Genomic DNA, 19,413 nt, shown 5'->3' on the forward strand with positions numbered 1-19,413 from the left:
AAAGGGTAACGCAGATGTATTCAGTATATCCAGGGCATCCATTTTGTCTATCTCAGTAGTTGTAGTTGAATTTTTTTTGCGAGTATCTAGTTATAGGTATATTACAAATAATTTATTAGCTGAGTTATGTCCGTATGAACTAATGTTTCCAAAAAATACTTTGCACCAAAATGAAGGAGTTCCATCCTGAAGCTCCGAGTTTTGAATCTTAGATCGCTGCATACCTATACATACTTTACTAAATAGGAATTTCATTTTCCAAATATTCGAAAGAAGCAGGCGTTACTTTGCGGAAATCCATGATATGAAAATTAAGCTTAAGTGGAGTATAAGGATTGAAGAAACTATGAAAGTATTACAGTTTAAACTATTTATAAATATTATTTAATTAACAATTAAAATTATTCTTTTATAAATATAACTAAGATGCTATAACTAAGATGCTGGCAGCATTGCCCCTTTTAAACTAATTCGTTGGCCAAGGTAACTGCCCGCTCTAGGACCAGCGGTAGACTAATTGATAACCCTTTTCGATAATTCTTTGAAAAGAGCTCTTGCCTCCGGACCCCACGGTCCCAGTCTCTTCTCCAAAAGGCACTAAAATGAATCCAGGTTTTCATATTTAACAATCTTTAAAGTTTTCCTTACTTGTGAAGTTGCGAGAGACGAGAGTAGAGCGGCCTGCTCCATTGCTTCAAATTCTAGATATATAGATGTGTTTTAATACATTGTTAAAATTAGGTAAAGGCTATGAAAGTTGTGTTTCTTTTTGAAATATTATTTAGTATGAATTTTAATGCGATCACGCTTGAGTTTATTTAGCCTAATGGAAAATGAAATGAAAATAATTGATAATTTGCTATACTCCGCGAAAAGCAGAAGAATCTGTATGGTGTACCATACAAATTCTTCTGCAGGTATAAATAAACTTAATTTTCATACCAATAATTCAGGTCAAGATTTTAGTTGATCCGCTATAAACTCCAGCTAAAAGTACTAACAGGTACTTTAAGTAAGCTTTATACAGTTTATTAGGTGTTTAATAAAGGCTTCAGTAATTAGGAATAAGCCGGGATTTAAATTCAGGCCGCTGCCTTTTGGTGCCGTAACTTGAGATGCTCGTGAAACCACATTAAAGTAGGTATTTCATATACGTATCATTTACCTATTATTGTTTTAATTGGAGGCATAGTGAAAGCAAATCCACACCAGCGCATATTGTGGTCTACCGAGTATTGGTATCTCTTTTATCCGTACCTACTGATATTATACGTAACCGTACGTACGAAAGTTTGAGACACAAACTTTCGTACGTATTTGAGAATTGTTTTTCTACCTGTTAGATTGTTTATTGGAATTGTTATTCGTTTGAAATTGTTGCAACCACTGAATTTAACTTGATCATATTGGGCACAAAGGTAGCTCGTATAGTGACAGCCATTTTCTTAAGTAATCTTGTCCTGGATGAATATCTTAATACCAAAATAAAGCGTATAACCCACAGAATTAAGAAAAATACAGAACCCTCATTAAGCCATTATTGCATGAAGTGCATTACGTCCAAAAACAGTGACGCCCTGCGCACGTCTCACTTCACACCTGCGGAATGTTGCTAGGTCACAAACTTTTACCATTTTACATTTTATGTAATCGTTTAGAACATTAGAGGTAAAATAATTACTATCAACTGTTTAATGGTATGAAGCGACAAACCGAATCTGTTCGAGAAACACTACTAAATTGGAGTTGTGTTTGATGCTTCAATATTAGTCGTGAACACGGTTTCTACATGTTTTTAGGTCTGTGGTTTTACCATTCGTCACCATTAAATTTTTATCCTGAGTATTATTTAAGATGGAAATTTGCTGTAGAATTATTGCTTGGCAGATTATGCGAAATTTTACAAATATGCTAAAAGTACACTTCCAATTAAGTTTGTCTATTTCTTATTGAACCTATATATATAATAGAGAGCTTAAATTATGTAGCCGGTACAACCGACACTGCATTTCAAGTAGGTTTGTATACAACTTCTGAGGGTAGGTTCACGTTCTCCCGATGACCCAGAGATCAATTAGCAAATAGCAAAACAACATTACAGAACTACGATTAAAAGTACCGCGCATTTTCAACCAGAACGTGTACATTAGTGAACTTTTGCGAAAAAAAAAACAACCTATGAAACAGTGGCGTGCACTGGGTTTCTCACCAGGGTATGCATACAGAAAAATTGCATTAAATGGTAAAAAGCCTCCTCCTATACGAGCTATATTCCAATTTTAGGAATGTATGAAGTGCACGCCACTGCTAATGCCTCGGCGCGGCGCCGCATCCAACCTGCGTTCAAACGTTCAGTGCGTGCGGCGCCACTCACAGGACTTGCTCGAACGCCGGCTTCTTCGTTGGTCAATTGCAGGAATCAAATTCAAACACCGATAAGGTTAACGAGACTAAGTTGGAGACGTTGCAGCTTGGTCTTGCCGTAATGGATGAACCAAGCTAACCCATATGACATGCGAATTTACTAACGCTATAAAACATAAAATGCTTTAAGTAACGCTTGTTTGGCCGCATGTAATACACGTCGCACTCAGACGCGGGCTAGACGTGTTGATTTGGTCATACCACCAGCTAGAGGGGCTAAGGAACGAACGTTGTACCTAAGCGACAATTTGATGATCACAATGCTTTCCGATTGGTTAACAATTGCTCTAATGCGGTTGTTGACGAATCTGTTTAAATTAAATTGGTCGGTTCCTAATGGAGTGATATTCTATACAACAGGGATTATTGTAGCGCTATATTTTTTTTGTAAGTAGCTACATAGCTTCCACTTTTAGGATACTAATTTCAATCAATTATTTATTTTTGCAAACACTATCTATATGTACACTTCTGTATCTATCTATATATAAAGAGGAAATATTTATTGTTTATTTGTTTGTACTGAATAGGTTTGGAAAGTACGAAGCCGATTTTAACTATTTCTTCGCTAAATGAATGTTTATCGGTCACGAAGTAACATAATTTGAATTTGAATTTGAATTTTAAATTTTTATTTTATTATTTTCATTGTTATGATAGTAATAATAACAGATTTATTTGCTTAAAAGTACAATGTTTTTTCTAAAATTACCTTGGACCCCCAAACTAGGATATCCCGTGTCTTAGGGTCAGTTTCTTCCCAGATGTGCATCGAGATTAGATTTAAAAACAGAAAGAATACATATTTGGAAGTTTACATTATCATTATGTATAAGTGTGTGTGTGCTATAATTTATTTGAATATATAAGAAAATTGCAATAATATATTTTTTTATTCACTAAGGTTTTTTATTTCAGTCAAAATTCCATGTTAATTAATTGTTCCACTACAGCTAAGGTATTTCTAATTTTTTGTTTATATACCTATATTTTTACGCCTACTTAGTATTACTTATTTAATTGCATCCTTCTCTTTTTGAGGGAGCCAGGAGGATATTACAGAAGTAAATGGAAATAAGAAAATTATTATGGGACGTGAAACGAAAACATGACACGCTGAACAATCCTTTGAAAAAAAATCCAAAGAAGTTCACACCAATTACAGCCACATAAATAAAGCCACTTTACCTACATTTTACCTAATCGTTTTTTTAAGCCGGCGCAAATATTCGCAGACATATAATTTTTTTTTAATTATTAATGTTTTCTTTAGTTTTTAAATCAACAGCTGTCATTACAAAATTGGTTGACTTAAAATTAATAACAGTTTTTCACAGATAAATTCTGATAAATTGTATCCACGACCAAGGTGCCTACTCAGGTTTTCGGTTCAATGTTGTACCAATTAGGAGTAATAAGGGTATGTTCTTAATATAGCCATAATACGGGTTGATAGTAGTAATAATTACCGTTTGAGCAGTTGGAATTGAAAATAAAATGATAAAAATGCTTTATTTGTCATAAAAGAAAAACAAACAGAATCAAAAGTAATTAAACATAAGACATTAATTTATATAATGTTCTTATTAAAAAAAGAACATTTATTCACAGGCAAAAAATGAAAATCAAGCTTAATTCGCTATACTCCGCGAAAATCAGGAGAATCTATATGGTGTAACTTATAATTTCTTCGATCTTTATACTCGAACAATAAACAGATCTTCGGGAATGTACTACGCACGTTTCGCTCCGATATCGGAGCATCCTCAGGAGATGTTGACTTTACAATGAGTAATTTTTAAGTCATCAGCAGAGGCAAATTGACCGCGCGACTCAACGCGGCATCTTACCGGAACGCTAAATCACTTGGCGACACGGTCAAAGCCTCCCCCAGACCAGACAAAATTCTGATATTATAAATTCCCAAATAGCCCCCGTTGGGGATTGAACCCTGATCCTCAACTCATAGGACCGTAGCACACAAAACGTCTATACGTATAACTTTTAAAATGTTAGCCTTAAAGGAGTCTGTGGAAGTAAAGCTTGCATGAAGAACCGTCATTTCTCAAGTTATATCATCATATTTAACAAACAAAATGGTAAAACATGTTTTAGGATTAAGAACCCCCAAGAGGAGTTCGGATATATTGCATAAAATAGCGGATGAAAGTTTGTATGTTACTCTTATTAGAGTTGACCGAAAGGGATACAATGGCACCGACCCATCGGTGCGAAAACAAACCTTGCCAAACAAAAAAACGACTCTTGCCAATTGGACTGTAGGATTAAACTGAATATAACAAGCGATTTGTAGGCACTGAGCTGAGATTAGTTACGCACGATGTACCTAGAATACAAATAACCCTTGTTTTAAGCTTAATTTGCTTATAATCCTCAAAGAACAACATAATCTGTGTAATTAAACAGAACACCACTTTGCTTGTTGAAACAGTGTTCATTGTGTATGACGGACTTTCGCGAAACGCTTACTTTTATATCCAACAGTATATAAAATATGTCAAAATGATCTAAAATCGATAAGAGGGGATTTATGACGACGATTAAAGTAAAATCGATGTGAATAAGAAGATTAAAAATTAATACAGTGAATAAGATAGATAGATAGATAGATAGATGGATAAACTCTTTATAATATGTGCAATATTAAAAGTGAAAACAAGAAATAACAAAAACAATAAAAATAAGATGAGCAAAGGCGGTCTTATCGCTTTAAGCGAATCTCCTCCACCCCTTTATGGTACCGGATTAGGTTAGGGAAAACTGGATAGTGCAACCGGTGATATAAGTGAATTAAATAATTAATAGTTTCCGTTTAATAGGAGAAGAAGATTTTTTTTTAATAGTTTTAATTGACGGACGGTTTTATTTGAGGATTAAGCTGATGGCCCACAGAAGTAAACAGAGCAAGGTAAGTAAGTGGTAAGTGTTCACCAGGGCATGCAAGGAGCACGAGCAAAAGAACATAAGGCTGTCTGGTGTCCGGTGCCCTGCACTGGGTTTTACACACTTACCAAGGTATGCATACATCAGGAAAATTGGGTAAAATGCCAAAATCCTCCTCCTATACAAGCCTTAAATCAATTTTAGGGTAGGCAGTGCTTTTGTGCATGAATGCAGTGCATGCCACTGACTGTGTCCATCATTTCTAGGCGTAGGTAGAAAGCTAGCTATAAAGTAGCTATTTCTAGCGTAGCGTAGCCTCATGTGCCTGTAATTACACCGACAACATCGGCAACACCGGAACCAGAACAGCATTGCAACAATGCTGCTTAGCGGCAGAAAGCAACATGGCGATAGAACATCAATACCAACATCAATAATCTTTAGCTATGGAACGAGGACTAACTGAAGAATATAATTTGGAAGTTATATCAACAAAACCTAAAATTAATGTCAAGATGTTTTTTGGATATAGGTACTTAGTAGATATATTCGCCTTTCGAAATGGAGTTGTTGAAAAATATGTAATCCGCCTTTTTGTAACGGCGGCCATATTGGACTGATTTTCATCAAACATTTCCTAGAAGACTTCCGACTAATTCATCTTTCAAACAAAAAAAAAACAAATTAAAAATCTGTTCGTCCGTTCTGGAAATACAACGCCATAGACAGACACACATACGTAGATGCTTTCAACGCGACATCGTACCGGAATGTTTGATCACTTAACTCAATCTAATCGGCGGGTTTGTCTATAGTGTGGTAACTGGCGACCGAATCAGATAAAAGTAGTATGACTTACAGGATCCCGATGGCGGCCATTGCGCTACGGTAGTATGACTTACAGGATCCCGATGGCGACCATTGCGCTACGGTAGCATAAATAAGGATGCCGTATGGACTTACCATGATGGTTAGGTGTTCCATAACTGTGAGGTTCTCCACAAAGAGTTCGTCCTGGTGCATGTATCCACTTTCCCGGTGCATGAAGTCTCCCACCGGGACACCGTTCATTGCTACCTCGCCATCTATGATCGTCCCGCCTGTTACAAAAATGACCTTTATTTATTTATTTAATATTATTATTAATTAGAAAGGTCAGCATGGTTAGCATGGGCAGGAGACAACTATATCACCGAGGAAAGGATAAAAATTATCTTCTCCCACAACTTTGTCAAATCTCAGAGCACTGGCGCACAAGTCGAAAATCTATCCAAATAATATATGTGTAATGTATATAAATAAACGCTCTACGTGTACCTACACGTTAATTATATCCCTTGTTAGAGGACTTAGTCGGGGGATATCGGGGAATATAATTTTTATCTCCTGCCCGTGCTAGCCAAGCCATGCACACATGATTGTCGACAATCAGACAAAACAGAAAAAAATAATGAGGTCTATCATGCTACATAGCACGCTTCTGTAGAAGAGGTACATTTACTCTTGGAAGTACTGATAGACTTATAACATACCTCCAAACAAGCGTGGAGAATCTATACAAGTATCATAATTAATAATGCTCAGAAACTCAATGGCAGACGGCTAAGACATTCCGAGGTAGCTCGGGCAGGTCAGTTCAAAGTCCACAAAATACTTGTTCGTAGGATAATATTACAAAGCTTTACTGCACAAGGTGTGCAGTGAAAGCTTTAAAATAAGATAAGTACCTTCTTAAATATAAAAAATTAAAAGAACTCGACTTTCGATATAGTGTACATGATACTACTAGTCAAGCCCTTTCATTTGATACCCATATTGAGGGAGTTGTTAAAAAATACTAATCCTAGGTTGAGGATGATTACTCACCTGGACTTCGGTGTGCTAGTGCGGTCATCAATGTGGTTTTGCCAGCCCCACTGCAACAAAAATGACTTAAGTTTTTGGTAGTGAGTTTGTATGCGAAGAAACAGGTGCATTGGCGAGAAAAACCAGCAAGAAAATTGGCGACGTCTTTTTATATTTTTGCACAACATTCAAATGTATGTTCGAAAAATCTCTTGAATCGAAATGATTGTCGACAATCAGACAAAACAGAAAAAAATAATGAGGGCTATCATGCTACATAGCACGCTTCTGTAGAAGAGGTACATTTACTCTTGGAAGTACTGAATTAAAATAAAAAATTTCCATTTTTTTTATTCTGTTTAAGGGTGCATAAGTATATTTTATAAGAATCAACCTGTAAAAATATCAAAACAAAAGAAGCATATTTTTTTTTCCATACAGATTAATTTAAAATATTCTAAGTGTTCACGTGCATAGTACCTCCGCTACGTGACGAATATCTAATAAAGTGACAGGAGTCACTTGACTTTAATTTTGCATGGGATATTAGGGCTGTATCTGAATTATTTCAGTAAAAACTATGGCGATGGATTAATCAAAAACAGTTAGCGTTTCGGTTTCACAGACAGTAAGTAATGTATCTCTAAAGTGTCTGAAGTATTATTTCGGTTTTCATTTACACGTTGTAGATGACCAAGTGTCGAAGTGATAAAGTACTATACTTTGTCAGAAAATACGTAACAGATATGAGATTATATTATTTGATATATTATTACGTAGGAAAATACTCTGATGCACGATGCACAGACAACGAATGCTATATCCATTGATGGATCGATTGATATAGTAATTGCTTGTTTAATTAATCTACTATCAATTGTTTGTGCAATAATGCAAGTACGCAAATAATGTCAATGCACTAGGATGCACAACTTACTTACTCAAATTGTACGTTCTACCTTATTGTGCTGTTGTATTTGTATCTCTGTAAATTTTCTCTGTGGTGTACAATAAAAGTGTATTCATTCATTCATTCATTCATACTCGTGGTCGCAGGTCAATGGAAATATTGGTTATAACTCGGGTGTGCTAAATTATAAAAATAATAACAATTATAAATATACCACGATAATAAACTCATCGCCATATAACCCCAAAGTAAGCGTAGCTTATGTTATGTGTTCTAAGATGAATCCCTATCTTTATCCCTATCCCTATCCCTATCCCTACTAATATTATAAATGTTAATGTAAGTTTATTTGTTACGCTTTCACGCAAAAACTACTTAACCGATCCTCATGAAACTTTGTACACATATTCTTGGAAGTGTTAGAAGTAATATAGGATACTTTAAGGCTTAGCGACTTATACTGAATGCTGTAAATTTAATACTACATTAAAAAACAAAATCAAACGCATACGAAGTCGCGGGCAACAGCTAGTGATGAATATTTTTATGAACAATATACATAAATACTTATAATATACATATAAACCCAGACAATGAAAAGCATTCATGTTAATCACACACACATTTTCTAGTTGTAAAGAAAGCAGAGTCGCTGCCCACTGCGCCAATCGGCCAATCAATAGTTCTGTTGTTTTTTTTATTAAATGGTGCTACTGTTACTCTATGGTTCAAAGTAATAAAAACTTAGTTTTGTTCTTGGTTCCATAAAATTAACCACCAAACTTTGGTTTATGTTTTAAAAAAGAATCTCACCTGGGCCCCATTAAAGCAACCAAGGTCCCCGGCTTGGCGATGCCGCTAACTGCGAACAAAAATACCATAAACATCAATGGCATAAAAAATACAATATTAATCATTCAACCGATTTAGCGTTCCAACTGCTAGCATGGGCGGAAGACAACTTTATCCTCGGGGAAGGATAAAAATGTACCTTCTCCCACAACTTTATCAACTCTCAGAGCACTGGCGCACAAGTGGAAATTATATCTAAATAATATATAGTGTAATAATAAACGGGGGTAAACTTCTCATATTCCATGTTCCCTTGCTTTAGCAGGTGGACACGTTAATTATATCCCCCTGCAGAGCTAGCACGGGCAGGAGATCAAATTATATCCCCTTAGAAGGGATATAAGTAGGCATAGCTGGAAAACTCCTAACTGATACTCGTAAGCCCGTTACCATCTAAGACTGCATCATGTCTTACCCATCAGTTGAGATCAAGGGCTAACTTGTAGTGGAGTAAGAAATTTTTTTTAACCCAAAAATATAAACCAAATACTCAATGAGGATGGAATCACAGAACAAATCACCACGCAGAATAAAATTAATTTTAACTTTTAATAAACATAATAATAAAGCTAGTCTAACGGTATAAAAAAACAACTTTGCGATTTAGAAATGTTTCGGGGAAGTATGGCATAAGAAATGATCTGAAAACCCACGGTAATGATACTCGACCACTAAGTCCTTACAGGGACTGTGTATCAAACAAAATGGCATAACATGTAACTTTGCATTAGCCAAAGATCCATCCCAACTGCTCGGTGAAACCCAATAAACATCCGCAGTCTACAGCTGGCACAGGCATCGTCTCTTATAGTGTTTAGAGCAAAGACCCACCACTCTGCACCAATGCAGGTTAATGATGCCACCCAATGTTTTTTTATTTTTCGGTTTTTGTGAAGCTGATTAACCCTAATGCTTTTAACAGCGTAACGCGGTCTTGTTGGCGAGCCTCGGAATGGGGCTCTGCCAGGAAGAGTTTGAACCCTAGGGTTCGAAGTAGCGAAGGGATTGTCGGCCTGAGGGCGCCTCATGTAAGGCCGAACCTCGGCTCAGGCGACGATTGGAGTGAAAGGGTTACGGACGATGATAAGTCCGCTAACAACCCAATGTACTCATAATATTGGCATAGAGCTTGAAAGTGCCTTTTATATCCTCTGCTAGAACACAATTACGCCACAATTAATAAGGAAATGACATTATAATAAGTTTAACTTATCTAAATACCAAGGTCGATATTGCAATTTTGCATTTTTCCTATGAAAAAAAAAATCCTTTGCAAATGTGCACTTATAATGAATAAATACGAGAATTTAAAGCATTGTTCCGGTGATCAGAGAATCGATTTATTTCAATTAATTTCATCAACAAAAATTGCGCTAAAGTTTACTATTAAGTGTCGGTGGTTTTACCGGGGGAAACGCGACGTAACTAAAATGTAGGCTAATAAAAACTAAACTACGAGAAATTGCAATTCAAATACATATATTTATGTTAATTTTCTTTATTAATTATCTCCCTTTACTATCGACACCTTACTACACGTACAAATAATACACCGTATACGAGCAAGGTTAATTCTAAATAATTAGTTATTTTGTATCATATTTAATTTATTATATTATTTTTAAGTAAATATAATTTTTATATATATTAAATATATAACAATATATATTTTTTATGGGTAAACCCATGCAAACATGCAAATGGGTGGTACATGCAAAACCTAACTATTTTCTGTATTAGTTTTCTTCGCAATTGGTTGCCTGGAAGAAAGCGCTATGAAGCGATAAGGCCGCCAAATTGGATAGGTACGTTTTTTTTAATAAAAAAAGTGTGCAATAAAAGTGTATTCATTAATTCATAGTATTTAACAACGACGCTCGTGAGTAAAGCAGCTTGGTAGCGTTGTTTTTCTGGCTTGCTTATGAAATACTATTATTTAAGACTGACGTTTTATGATTACTCAAAAAAAATAAAATCCTATATAGTCTACGACTGGTTAAAAAAGTTTTCTAAAATAATGCTATGCTCTGCTAATGCTATGAATGTCTTCTTTTTACTATTACATAGTAAAAAGAAGACATTCATAGCATTCGCTTTGCGTTACGTTTGCGAGCAGCGAGCGTTTACTATACTAAAACTTGAACAAAATCAAAATTATTCAGTTTGAAGCTATGGTATTAAGGGGACTGACAGAATGATGGTACATTTTATGTAACACTAGGCGTTTGCGTTATTTTCAACTTCCTAACAAAAAAAGGAGGAGGTTTTCAATTCGACTGTATGTTCTTTTTTTGTACTTTTCTCCGCCAATTGTAAACCGATTTTGATGATTCTTCTTTGTTTGGTACGTTTTATCTATTTTAAGATTCTAATGTTAATGATTTTGTTAAAGTAGCATACATTTGTTTAACATACCGTTGTTAACCAGTCTCTTGAGCTTTCCATCTTTGAGTTTTACATGCACTGAGAGGTCACGCCATACAAGAGTGCAAGGTCTGGGAGCTGGGGAGGCACCCAGAAGCTCCTCCACTTCATCGAATAGCGGCTCATCGTATTTCCGGGAGATTATGCCGCTGTCTACGTAGATGATATCAGCAGACACCAGTTCCTGTCAAATAAAATATCAATTAGGTAACAATTTTTGGTTTTGTATACTTTTAACAACAATTTTTTTGGTTTTGTATACTTTTAACGGATAGCTGCATGTGAATTAATTATTTTGGCATGTTGATTAAGTCTTTTTTTTTTGTGTAGCACGTTCTGACTTGCAATCTCAGCAAACCTTATAATGTAAGCTTAAGTTTTCATGTAAGTGAATACTGTTCTTATGAAAACAATAAATTTCTTAAACCGCAATACGGTCAAATCTATTTTAATTGCCATATCCTACTTCCTACTATTAATAGTGCCTACCTACTACCAATTCTAAACTTGAACCGATTTACCTACCTATTAATATTGCGGGATTTTTTTATTAATATGGGACATCTTGATGTAGTGAGTAGGTAGGTGCCAATATTGTTAAATAATTTCCTTAGAGGTTACCTTTTGTCGACGGCACAGTGGTTAACGGTAAAATTCGTAAGAAATTATTATTAGACCATAATAAATATTAAGGCTACTTGTGAATTTTGGTTATTATTAATGCGTAAGATGGAAGGATGGATGGATGTTTGTTACTCTTTTACACGAAAAATACTGAACCAATTTGAGTGAAATTTGGAATAGTATCTCCATTAGGATTATACTGGAATAACACAGGCTACTTTTCATCCCCGAGAAATGTACTGTTCCCGCGGGATTTATGCAAAAAAAAAACAATGTGGATGAAGCCACAATGGAAATTGTGTCATATGGATACAACATCAGTCCAACTCGCGTGGAGAGCTTTCTGTAGAATAAAAAAATCAGTGGTCTGAATAGGTTGATTTCCAGTTACTTATACGTGACTTGTATGCTATAAGGAAAGCATTAAAAATACTGCGAGGCGTATTTAAATTGACAACAATATTGCGTGAACCATGTCCCTTTTTTGAAACATTTCGTCGATTTTCGAATCTTTACTTTACATTATGATGCGTAATAGTTCTATCAATAAAATTTAATTTGAAACGGAATCATATCAACCCATTGGCCCGGCAATATGTTGATATGATGATGACGATGATACTGATTATTTAATGTTACTAGCTCGGCTCGCATGGGCTGGAGACAAGTATAGCCCCGGGGAGAGGATACAAATTTATTTTCTCCCACAGCTTTATCAACTCTCAGGGCACTGGAGCACAAGTGGAAATAACATAGACGGCCGATCGGCGCAGTTTGCAGCGACCCTGCTTTCTGAGTCCAAGGCCGAGGGTTCGATTCTCACAACTGGATAATGTTTGTGTGATGAGCGTGAATGTTTTTCAGTGTCTGGGTGTTTATATGTATTTATGTATTTTATTCAAAAAAATATTCAACAGTCATCTCAGTACCCATAACACAAGCTACGCTTACTTTGGGGCTAGATGGCGATGTGTGCGTTGTCTTAGTATATAAATTATTTATTTATATATGTGTAATAATAAACGGCGGTATTTCTTATTCCATGTTCCCGTGCTTTAGCAGTTGGACACGTTAATTATATCCATTGTCAAGGGATATAATCGGGGGACAAAAATTTTGTCTCCTGCCCGTGCTAGCCCTGCCGGGGTCTACCTAAGGTGCTAGCAAGTGGTCCACGAGAAAAAACAGCTTGTGAAGCTCTGCACAAAACCAACGAAGCATCATTCATGATTACATAAATGCATAATTATTCATTGAAGCGTACAGTCCTTAGAATGTGATTATTATTTATGTGTGTACCTAATTACCCTTAATCTACTTCTTACGACTTCTTACTACGTCCGACGCAAGGGAAGTTTTACCGTTCATTTGTCTGTCCGCCAATGTCATTGTATCAGAATGAAGTTAATACGATTTCTTGCATCACGTAGATATGATATATTTCTATTCATACACAACTTGTACTTTGACTGTAAGTGTAGTTTGACGACCTCCCTGATGCAGCGGTGAATGCTGTGATTTCAAGCGAGAGGATAATTTTGTAATTTGAGAATTTATCATTTCTGTATTTCCTCTGCTGTGATCGGGTTTTTTTTTTTTTTGCTTCGGGTATCGCTAGTTGCACTTCCGATGTGTGTAACTAACCATGGACGCCGAGCGATTCAGCGTTCTGGTACGATGCCCCGTAGAAACCAATTTTGATTGGGGGTATGAGTTTTATATAACTGCCATACTCTATATATATTAGCCGTTACCATATTAGACTGCAAATCACAACAAATCAGCAAGAGTCAAAGTTCCTGCATAATAAATAGAAAGTAATTGACGGAGAGAAGAATATTAAAATAAAAGTATGTGTTAGAAGTTTATTTATTTGGCTTAACAAGATAAAAATCTATTAACTATAACGCCCCACATCAGTAATTCAAGCATTTATAAAGACTATTTTAAGTTCTATCGAATTTAATTCTTATTTCTTTTACCTACAAATTGTTTTTTTTTAAATAATAGTAGCCAGCCTCGGCTTCGCATGTGTTTAATTTAGCTATTACGTGGTGGAAGGTTGGAGTGATTAAAAATACAATTCCGTAGTACATTAATTTAATCTATGTCGCGTTAGAAATGTATCTAAACTATATTTTTATAATGACATCACATAACATTTTTTTTTTCTTTACCATGCTCTGATATAATATTCTTGTTTACTTCATATAAACCTTCCTCTTGTATCACTTTATTGCTGAAAACTGCATTAAAATCAGCTGCGAAGTTAAAAAGATCTAAGCGTACAAACACCTAGCTACTTGAGCTACTTTGTTTTAGAATAGGTATGTAACAGCGAGCATACAAAATAGTAACATTAAATCGATGATATATAAAGATACAGGTGATTAAATTACGTCACCTTTTCTTAATCTAAGTCTACAATAAAACGGGAAGCATAAATCCTGAATTTAAATAATTTTACTGCACATTTGGCAAACAATCTTATGCATATTATGATTTTAATGTTATTGACCTTTTTCTTTTTGTTCTTTTTCAATATGTTTTACGCAAAATAATGGTAAAGGTCAGTATATAAACCTCGTGCCTTAATATAATACTGTATATCAATGACTGTTTTTATGAAACACTAGCTGTTAGCGCGACTTCGGACGCGTTTGTTTTTGTTTTTAAAGCATCCCGTAGGATCAGTTCGAGAGAATTACCTGTGTGACATTTGGGTTTTTTTCTGCAGATATTTTAGAGTTGTGAATTCATGTAAAAAAAACCGGGTTTAGTTTTTAAAACTCGTGATAACTTGTTAATTACTTTTTTTTAATAAGAAATATTTTTATTTGTAACTACTGAACCAATTTTAATAATTCTTTAAGCATTTGAAAGTTATTTTATCCTGATTAATATCAGGTATTTTTAAACCAAGACAGGACCTGTTTTCGCTGTCTAAATAGTCCGTCATACAGAAAAACAATGGGCTAAAAATACTAGTCTTTCTTTTAAACTACAAGTTAGCCATTGACTGTAACTTGTAATCTCACCTACTGGTAAGTGATGATGCAGTCTAAGATGGTAATGGCCTTACTTTTTAGGGGCTATTGCAGTTATAATAAACCCATACCTAAACGGTTACCACGCGACATCGTACGGGAACGCTAAATCGCTTACCGCGTCTTTGTCGGTAGCGTGGTAGTTACCACGGCTAGTTTAACCGCGAAGCGACTAAGGGACTATAAAAAAGAATGGCGGCCTCTGCTGTGTGCTACTACTACCATATATTGCGACCACCAACGACTCTGACCAGCGTGGAACGGCCTTTAGTCCAGCAGTGTAGGGGATAATACTGTCCGCGTGGCTAATAAATTACAACATCACATTACTACCTTTAGTTATCACAGGTGGAACCGCGGGGAAAAGTAACTAGTATTAAATAAATTAAAAATCTTTATATATATATTTCTTGTGTGCGTATGTCACTGAACTCCTCCTAAACGGCTGGACCGATTTGAATGAATTTTTTGGTATTTTTTGGTATGCGTTTGGGTGGCACCCTGGATGGTTTAGATTCACAAATCAGTCCGACAGATGGCGCTGGGGTCCGCTAGTATATGTGTAAATATTGTAATGGTGGCTGTATAAAGGGGCGTGAATAGGGGTTTTCCAGGGTATGCATAAAGCAGGAGGATCGTATAAAATCGACGAATTCTCCTTCTATACAAGTTGTATAAATTTTTTAGGGTAGGCAGTGCATTTGTACATATATGACTTCCACACCACTGGCTGTATACATTCATAAAGTTATAACGACCAAATATGTTTTTCTTTGATTAGGTAGATTCCCGCGTAATATTTTTCGGATATTTACTAGGTTTTGTGATATCAATAATGCAGGTAGAGAATGTAGGCTAGCATGTAGCTACATACATATTATTAAATATACCAATTTTTACATTTGTAGCTTGGCACGTATGAACGCGAAGAATTTAAAGTAATTTTTATTACATTAAATTACCTTTTTTAACTTGTTTGCTAAATTAAAATAAAAAAATTAATTAAACCCTAATTACAGAATCAATTTAATATGTAGGTACCTACTTGTAACTATATAATTACACTTGTAGTGATAATTTTTAATAACTTCAAATGTATTCAATTCAAACTATTAAAATAAAACTATATATTTTAGTTCAAGTTGTTTAGGTCATGCAGACCCATTAGGACAAAATGAATACAGGAAGTTGGAAAAAGTAAATTATAGAAATTGATTAGAATTTATTTAATACCCTATAGCAAGTGCGAGCAACGCACTGCGGCGCGGCGGCGGAATCTATCACGTTTTTGGTTCTGATCTCTAGCGAAAAAAAAAAACTGAATATACGAAGTAAGGCGATAAGCTTTTTCATCACTGCACTACAAATATCTTCACTTTGTATCACGAATGTATCAAAGTACCTCTTCCCATTAGGCATTATAGTAAGAAAGTCGCTATGGTAATTTGTGAAACATCATAACATCCATACATAAGTCAATGCAGATCACGAAAAAAAAAAAAATTACGAGTATCTGCAACAGTCTTGGGGTGTGGACAAGAGTTAACAGTCAATGAATAAAAATAAAAGTATGTATTAAAAATCATTTTTTTTTGAATATCGATTGTCACAACCGGATATCACAAATTGTAGTTTTCATTAGGAAATAATTTTTGGCGTAATTGTTTATTTAAAAAAAAATTGTTTACGCCAAACCAAAAGTGGGCATTGCCCTCTACCTTGAAATACTTTAACTCGTTAATTTTACTTTTGAATTTCCGTTAAATATAACCTATGTTTGTTCAGAGTATCAGCTAATCACCCCTCGTTTTTAGTCAAACCGGTTCTGTAATTATGGTGTCAAGTAATAATAGACATCAAAACTTTAAAAATATTGAGTAAGAGTAAATAGTTGCTGTTAGCCTATTTACTTCTAAAATCTATGAAAATAATCGATGACTTACGCCTATCTAGTTACAAAAGCCGCAAACTAGATTCTCAGCGTATTGTCAGCCAGCCTTCGCGTACAATATTAGATTACACAATATTATTTAATAGGTTACCGAGAGACCTTCTAAAGGTACCATCCCGATATGGGTAGGTATTTAGATTTCTTACTATTTAGAACTTCCATCTTATTATTAATAGCATAATTTATTAATTTACAAAACTAATTTTCGATAAAGTAAACATAAATAAACATTAAGCCCCTTTAGTTATTAAAGTTCCCAGATCTATTTTTCGGCACTTTCGGGTAAACACTTTATAGCGACTTCAAAAATTAACGAACCCTAATTAGGTTGAGTCTTGTGAAAAGAGCCTTGACTAGTTTTATTTTTGTAGCATTATTTTTTTTATAATTTTATTATATTGCACAAGGTATCGGTAAGTTGTCTTTTAACCAAAATATTCATTCAGCCTTAAACATTTAAAATAATTCATCAATAAATTATTTCAAAACAATTCACTATGTTCGAATTTTAAATCAAATTTGGAACTTTAAAATAACAGCGGGAGCGTGAACGTTGTATTTTTCAAGAAAGTTAACTAATATTTATTTATTATTATTTTCTATTTTACCATCGTACGTAGGTTAGCTTATTAGAATACTTACATGCGCATCATCCATTCCATCGACAGTAGAACTGTTTTTGCTGGAACTCTTTGCAGATGCCAGCGAAGGTGTTCCGTTATTATCATTTGATAATGAACGCATCTTACTTTGCACACAATTAAAAAAATATATATTAAAAGTGTTCGAATTTTAAATTAATTTCGTAACGAAACATTTTAGCGCGAGGTGACGTTTGACGGCGCGGCGGTTCGGAGCCGACGACGTCGCGACGTTCTATAACTTCCGTCCTGCAATACAACAGATAAGGATGGCCGGAGCCTTTAGAAAGAGAGGTGCGAAGGTTTACTGTACACGAAGCCCTCTGATTAAAGCTACATTCACATTAGGCTTACTGTTTGCGGCTTTCTTACGGCGAACCATCAGTTATCACCCAATGACCTATACTGGTTTGTTAATAGCGTTCACATTACGCGTGCCAGTATAGCAAACTGAAAGCAGAAATATAGACACATCTTTATTTAATTTGCTTTTTGATGAATATATTGCAAAATAGAATATACAAAAGGCGGATTAATTTAATATTTATAGCCTATTTCTAACAGCGTTTTGATCCTATCGAATGCAACATTCATCAAAGTCTGTTTTCCTTTCCTTAGTTCTTACGAGATTACTTTTAGCTAGTCCCGGTTCCACTAACGACTGATAATGATTGATATAATAAGTTGTCGTATTACGACACCTAAGACCTCCAAACTATAAATTGGAACAGAGTAATGGAGTAAGCTTTAATAACCTTATTTCTTTCGAGACTAATATGAGTTATTAATAAATAATGACAAAATAATGCATTTTTGCAGCTGGGACCTATATTATCGAGGTGACAATACCAATACTATTATATGCTATATAACAACGTAGTTCCCACCCTTTTTTCCACACAAATGCATGAAACAATATAGATACATCTAAAGGGATAGCATAGAAACTCTTTGGTCCTATTTTCTATAGGTATGTAATACTTTCCAAGCTGAACAAAGCACTTGACTTGTCTACCTCTGTCTTTGACTTGGGAAACTATTTGTCCAGTTGCAGAAAAAATGCACTACAATACAGTACTTTGCGTGTACCGCGGCGCCTCGTAGTTTTTGTTTCAAGTTTACGAAAATTGTTATCGCTATTATCTCACTACAATGAACGCAATTTTCATGTAACGAACGCATTATAAGTGCTTATGGACCTACTTGAATAAAGATATTTTAGATTTATTTTTGGCCGATTAGTCGGTTGCGGTTCAGCGTCGAGACAGTATACCACTACCAATAAGTTAAGTGTTAACACACCCTAAGGTGTTTATAAAACGTAAAAGCCCTCCGAATAGTATAAAGATTAATGTAAAGACTTAAGTATGCAGGTATTAAAGATGGTATTCGGTTATGAAATTCGGCGACGGTAGAGTAAGTGGGAGAGCCGGTTTTTTTAAATATCGTGAGTCCAGGTACGAATTTTTGAAATTAAGGGGGTCAGTTATCGATATTTATCACAACAATCGATCATACATTGAGACCAAAGAGTTTATAAATAGTGGAACCCTATAAAGAAATTGCTACGTAGCGATAAGGCCACCAAATTGTACCCGCTTGCTCTATGTTTATTATGTTTATTTCCCTGTAACTATCTTTTCTTTGGTGTACAATAAAAGTTAATTCATTCGCGTTTTCATTCATTCGTTCAACCCTAAATCGCTTGGCGGTGTCTTTTTTTTTCAGACCAGACCAACCCCAATTCAGAATTTCGAAATTTCGAAATTTGAAAATTTACCGCGCCTGAGA

The 19,413-nt window shown here is 35.1% G+C and overlaps 1 protein-coding gene across 1 annotated transcript in view; it reads right to left on the reverse strand.

The window, feature by feature from the left end:
- Positions 1 to 17,819, reverse strand: part of LOC120624489 (protein scarlet-like) — a 28,216-nt gene extending 10,397 nt beyond the window's left edge. The window contains exons 1-5 of the mRNA XM_039891062.1: positions 17,624 to 17,819; positions 11,351 to 11,543; positions 8,897 to 8,945; positions 7,195 to 7,244; positions 6,292 to 6,428 (exon numbers count right to left, since the gene is read on the reverse strand). Coding sequence (XP_039746996.1) covers positions 6,292 to 6,428; positions 7,195 to 7,244; positions 8,897 to 8,945; positions 11,351 to 11,543; positions 17,624 to 17,725 — 531 coding nt within the window. The 5' untranslated portion in view covers positions 17,726 to 17,819. The remainder of the gene's footprint in view (positions 1 to 6,291; positions 6,429 to 7,194; positions 7,245 to 8,896; positions 8,946 to 11,350; positions 11,544 to 17,623) is intronic.
- Positions 17,820 to 19,413: the final 1,594 nt, after the last annotated feature.

The sequence above is a fragment of the Pararge aegeria genome, chromosome 6 (assembly GCF_905163445.1).
Source record: "Pararge aegeria chromosome 6, ilParAegt1.1, whole genome shotgun sequence".
NCBI classification, from domain to species: domain Eukaryota; kingdom Metazoa; phylum Arthropoda; class Insecta; order Lepidoptera; family Nymphalidae; genus Pararge; species Pararge aegeria.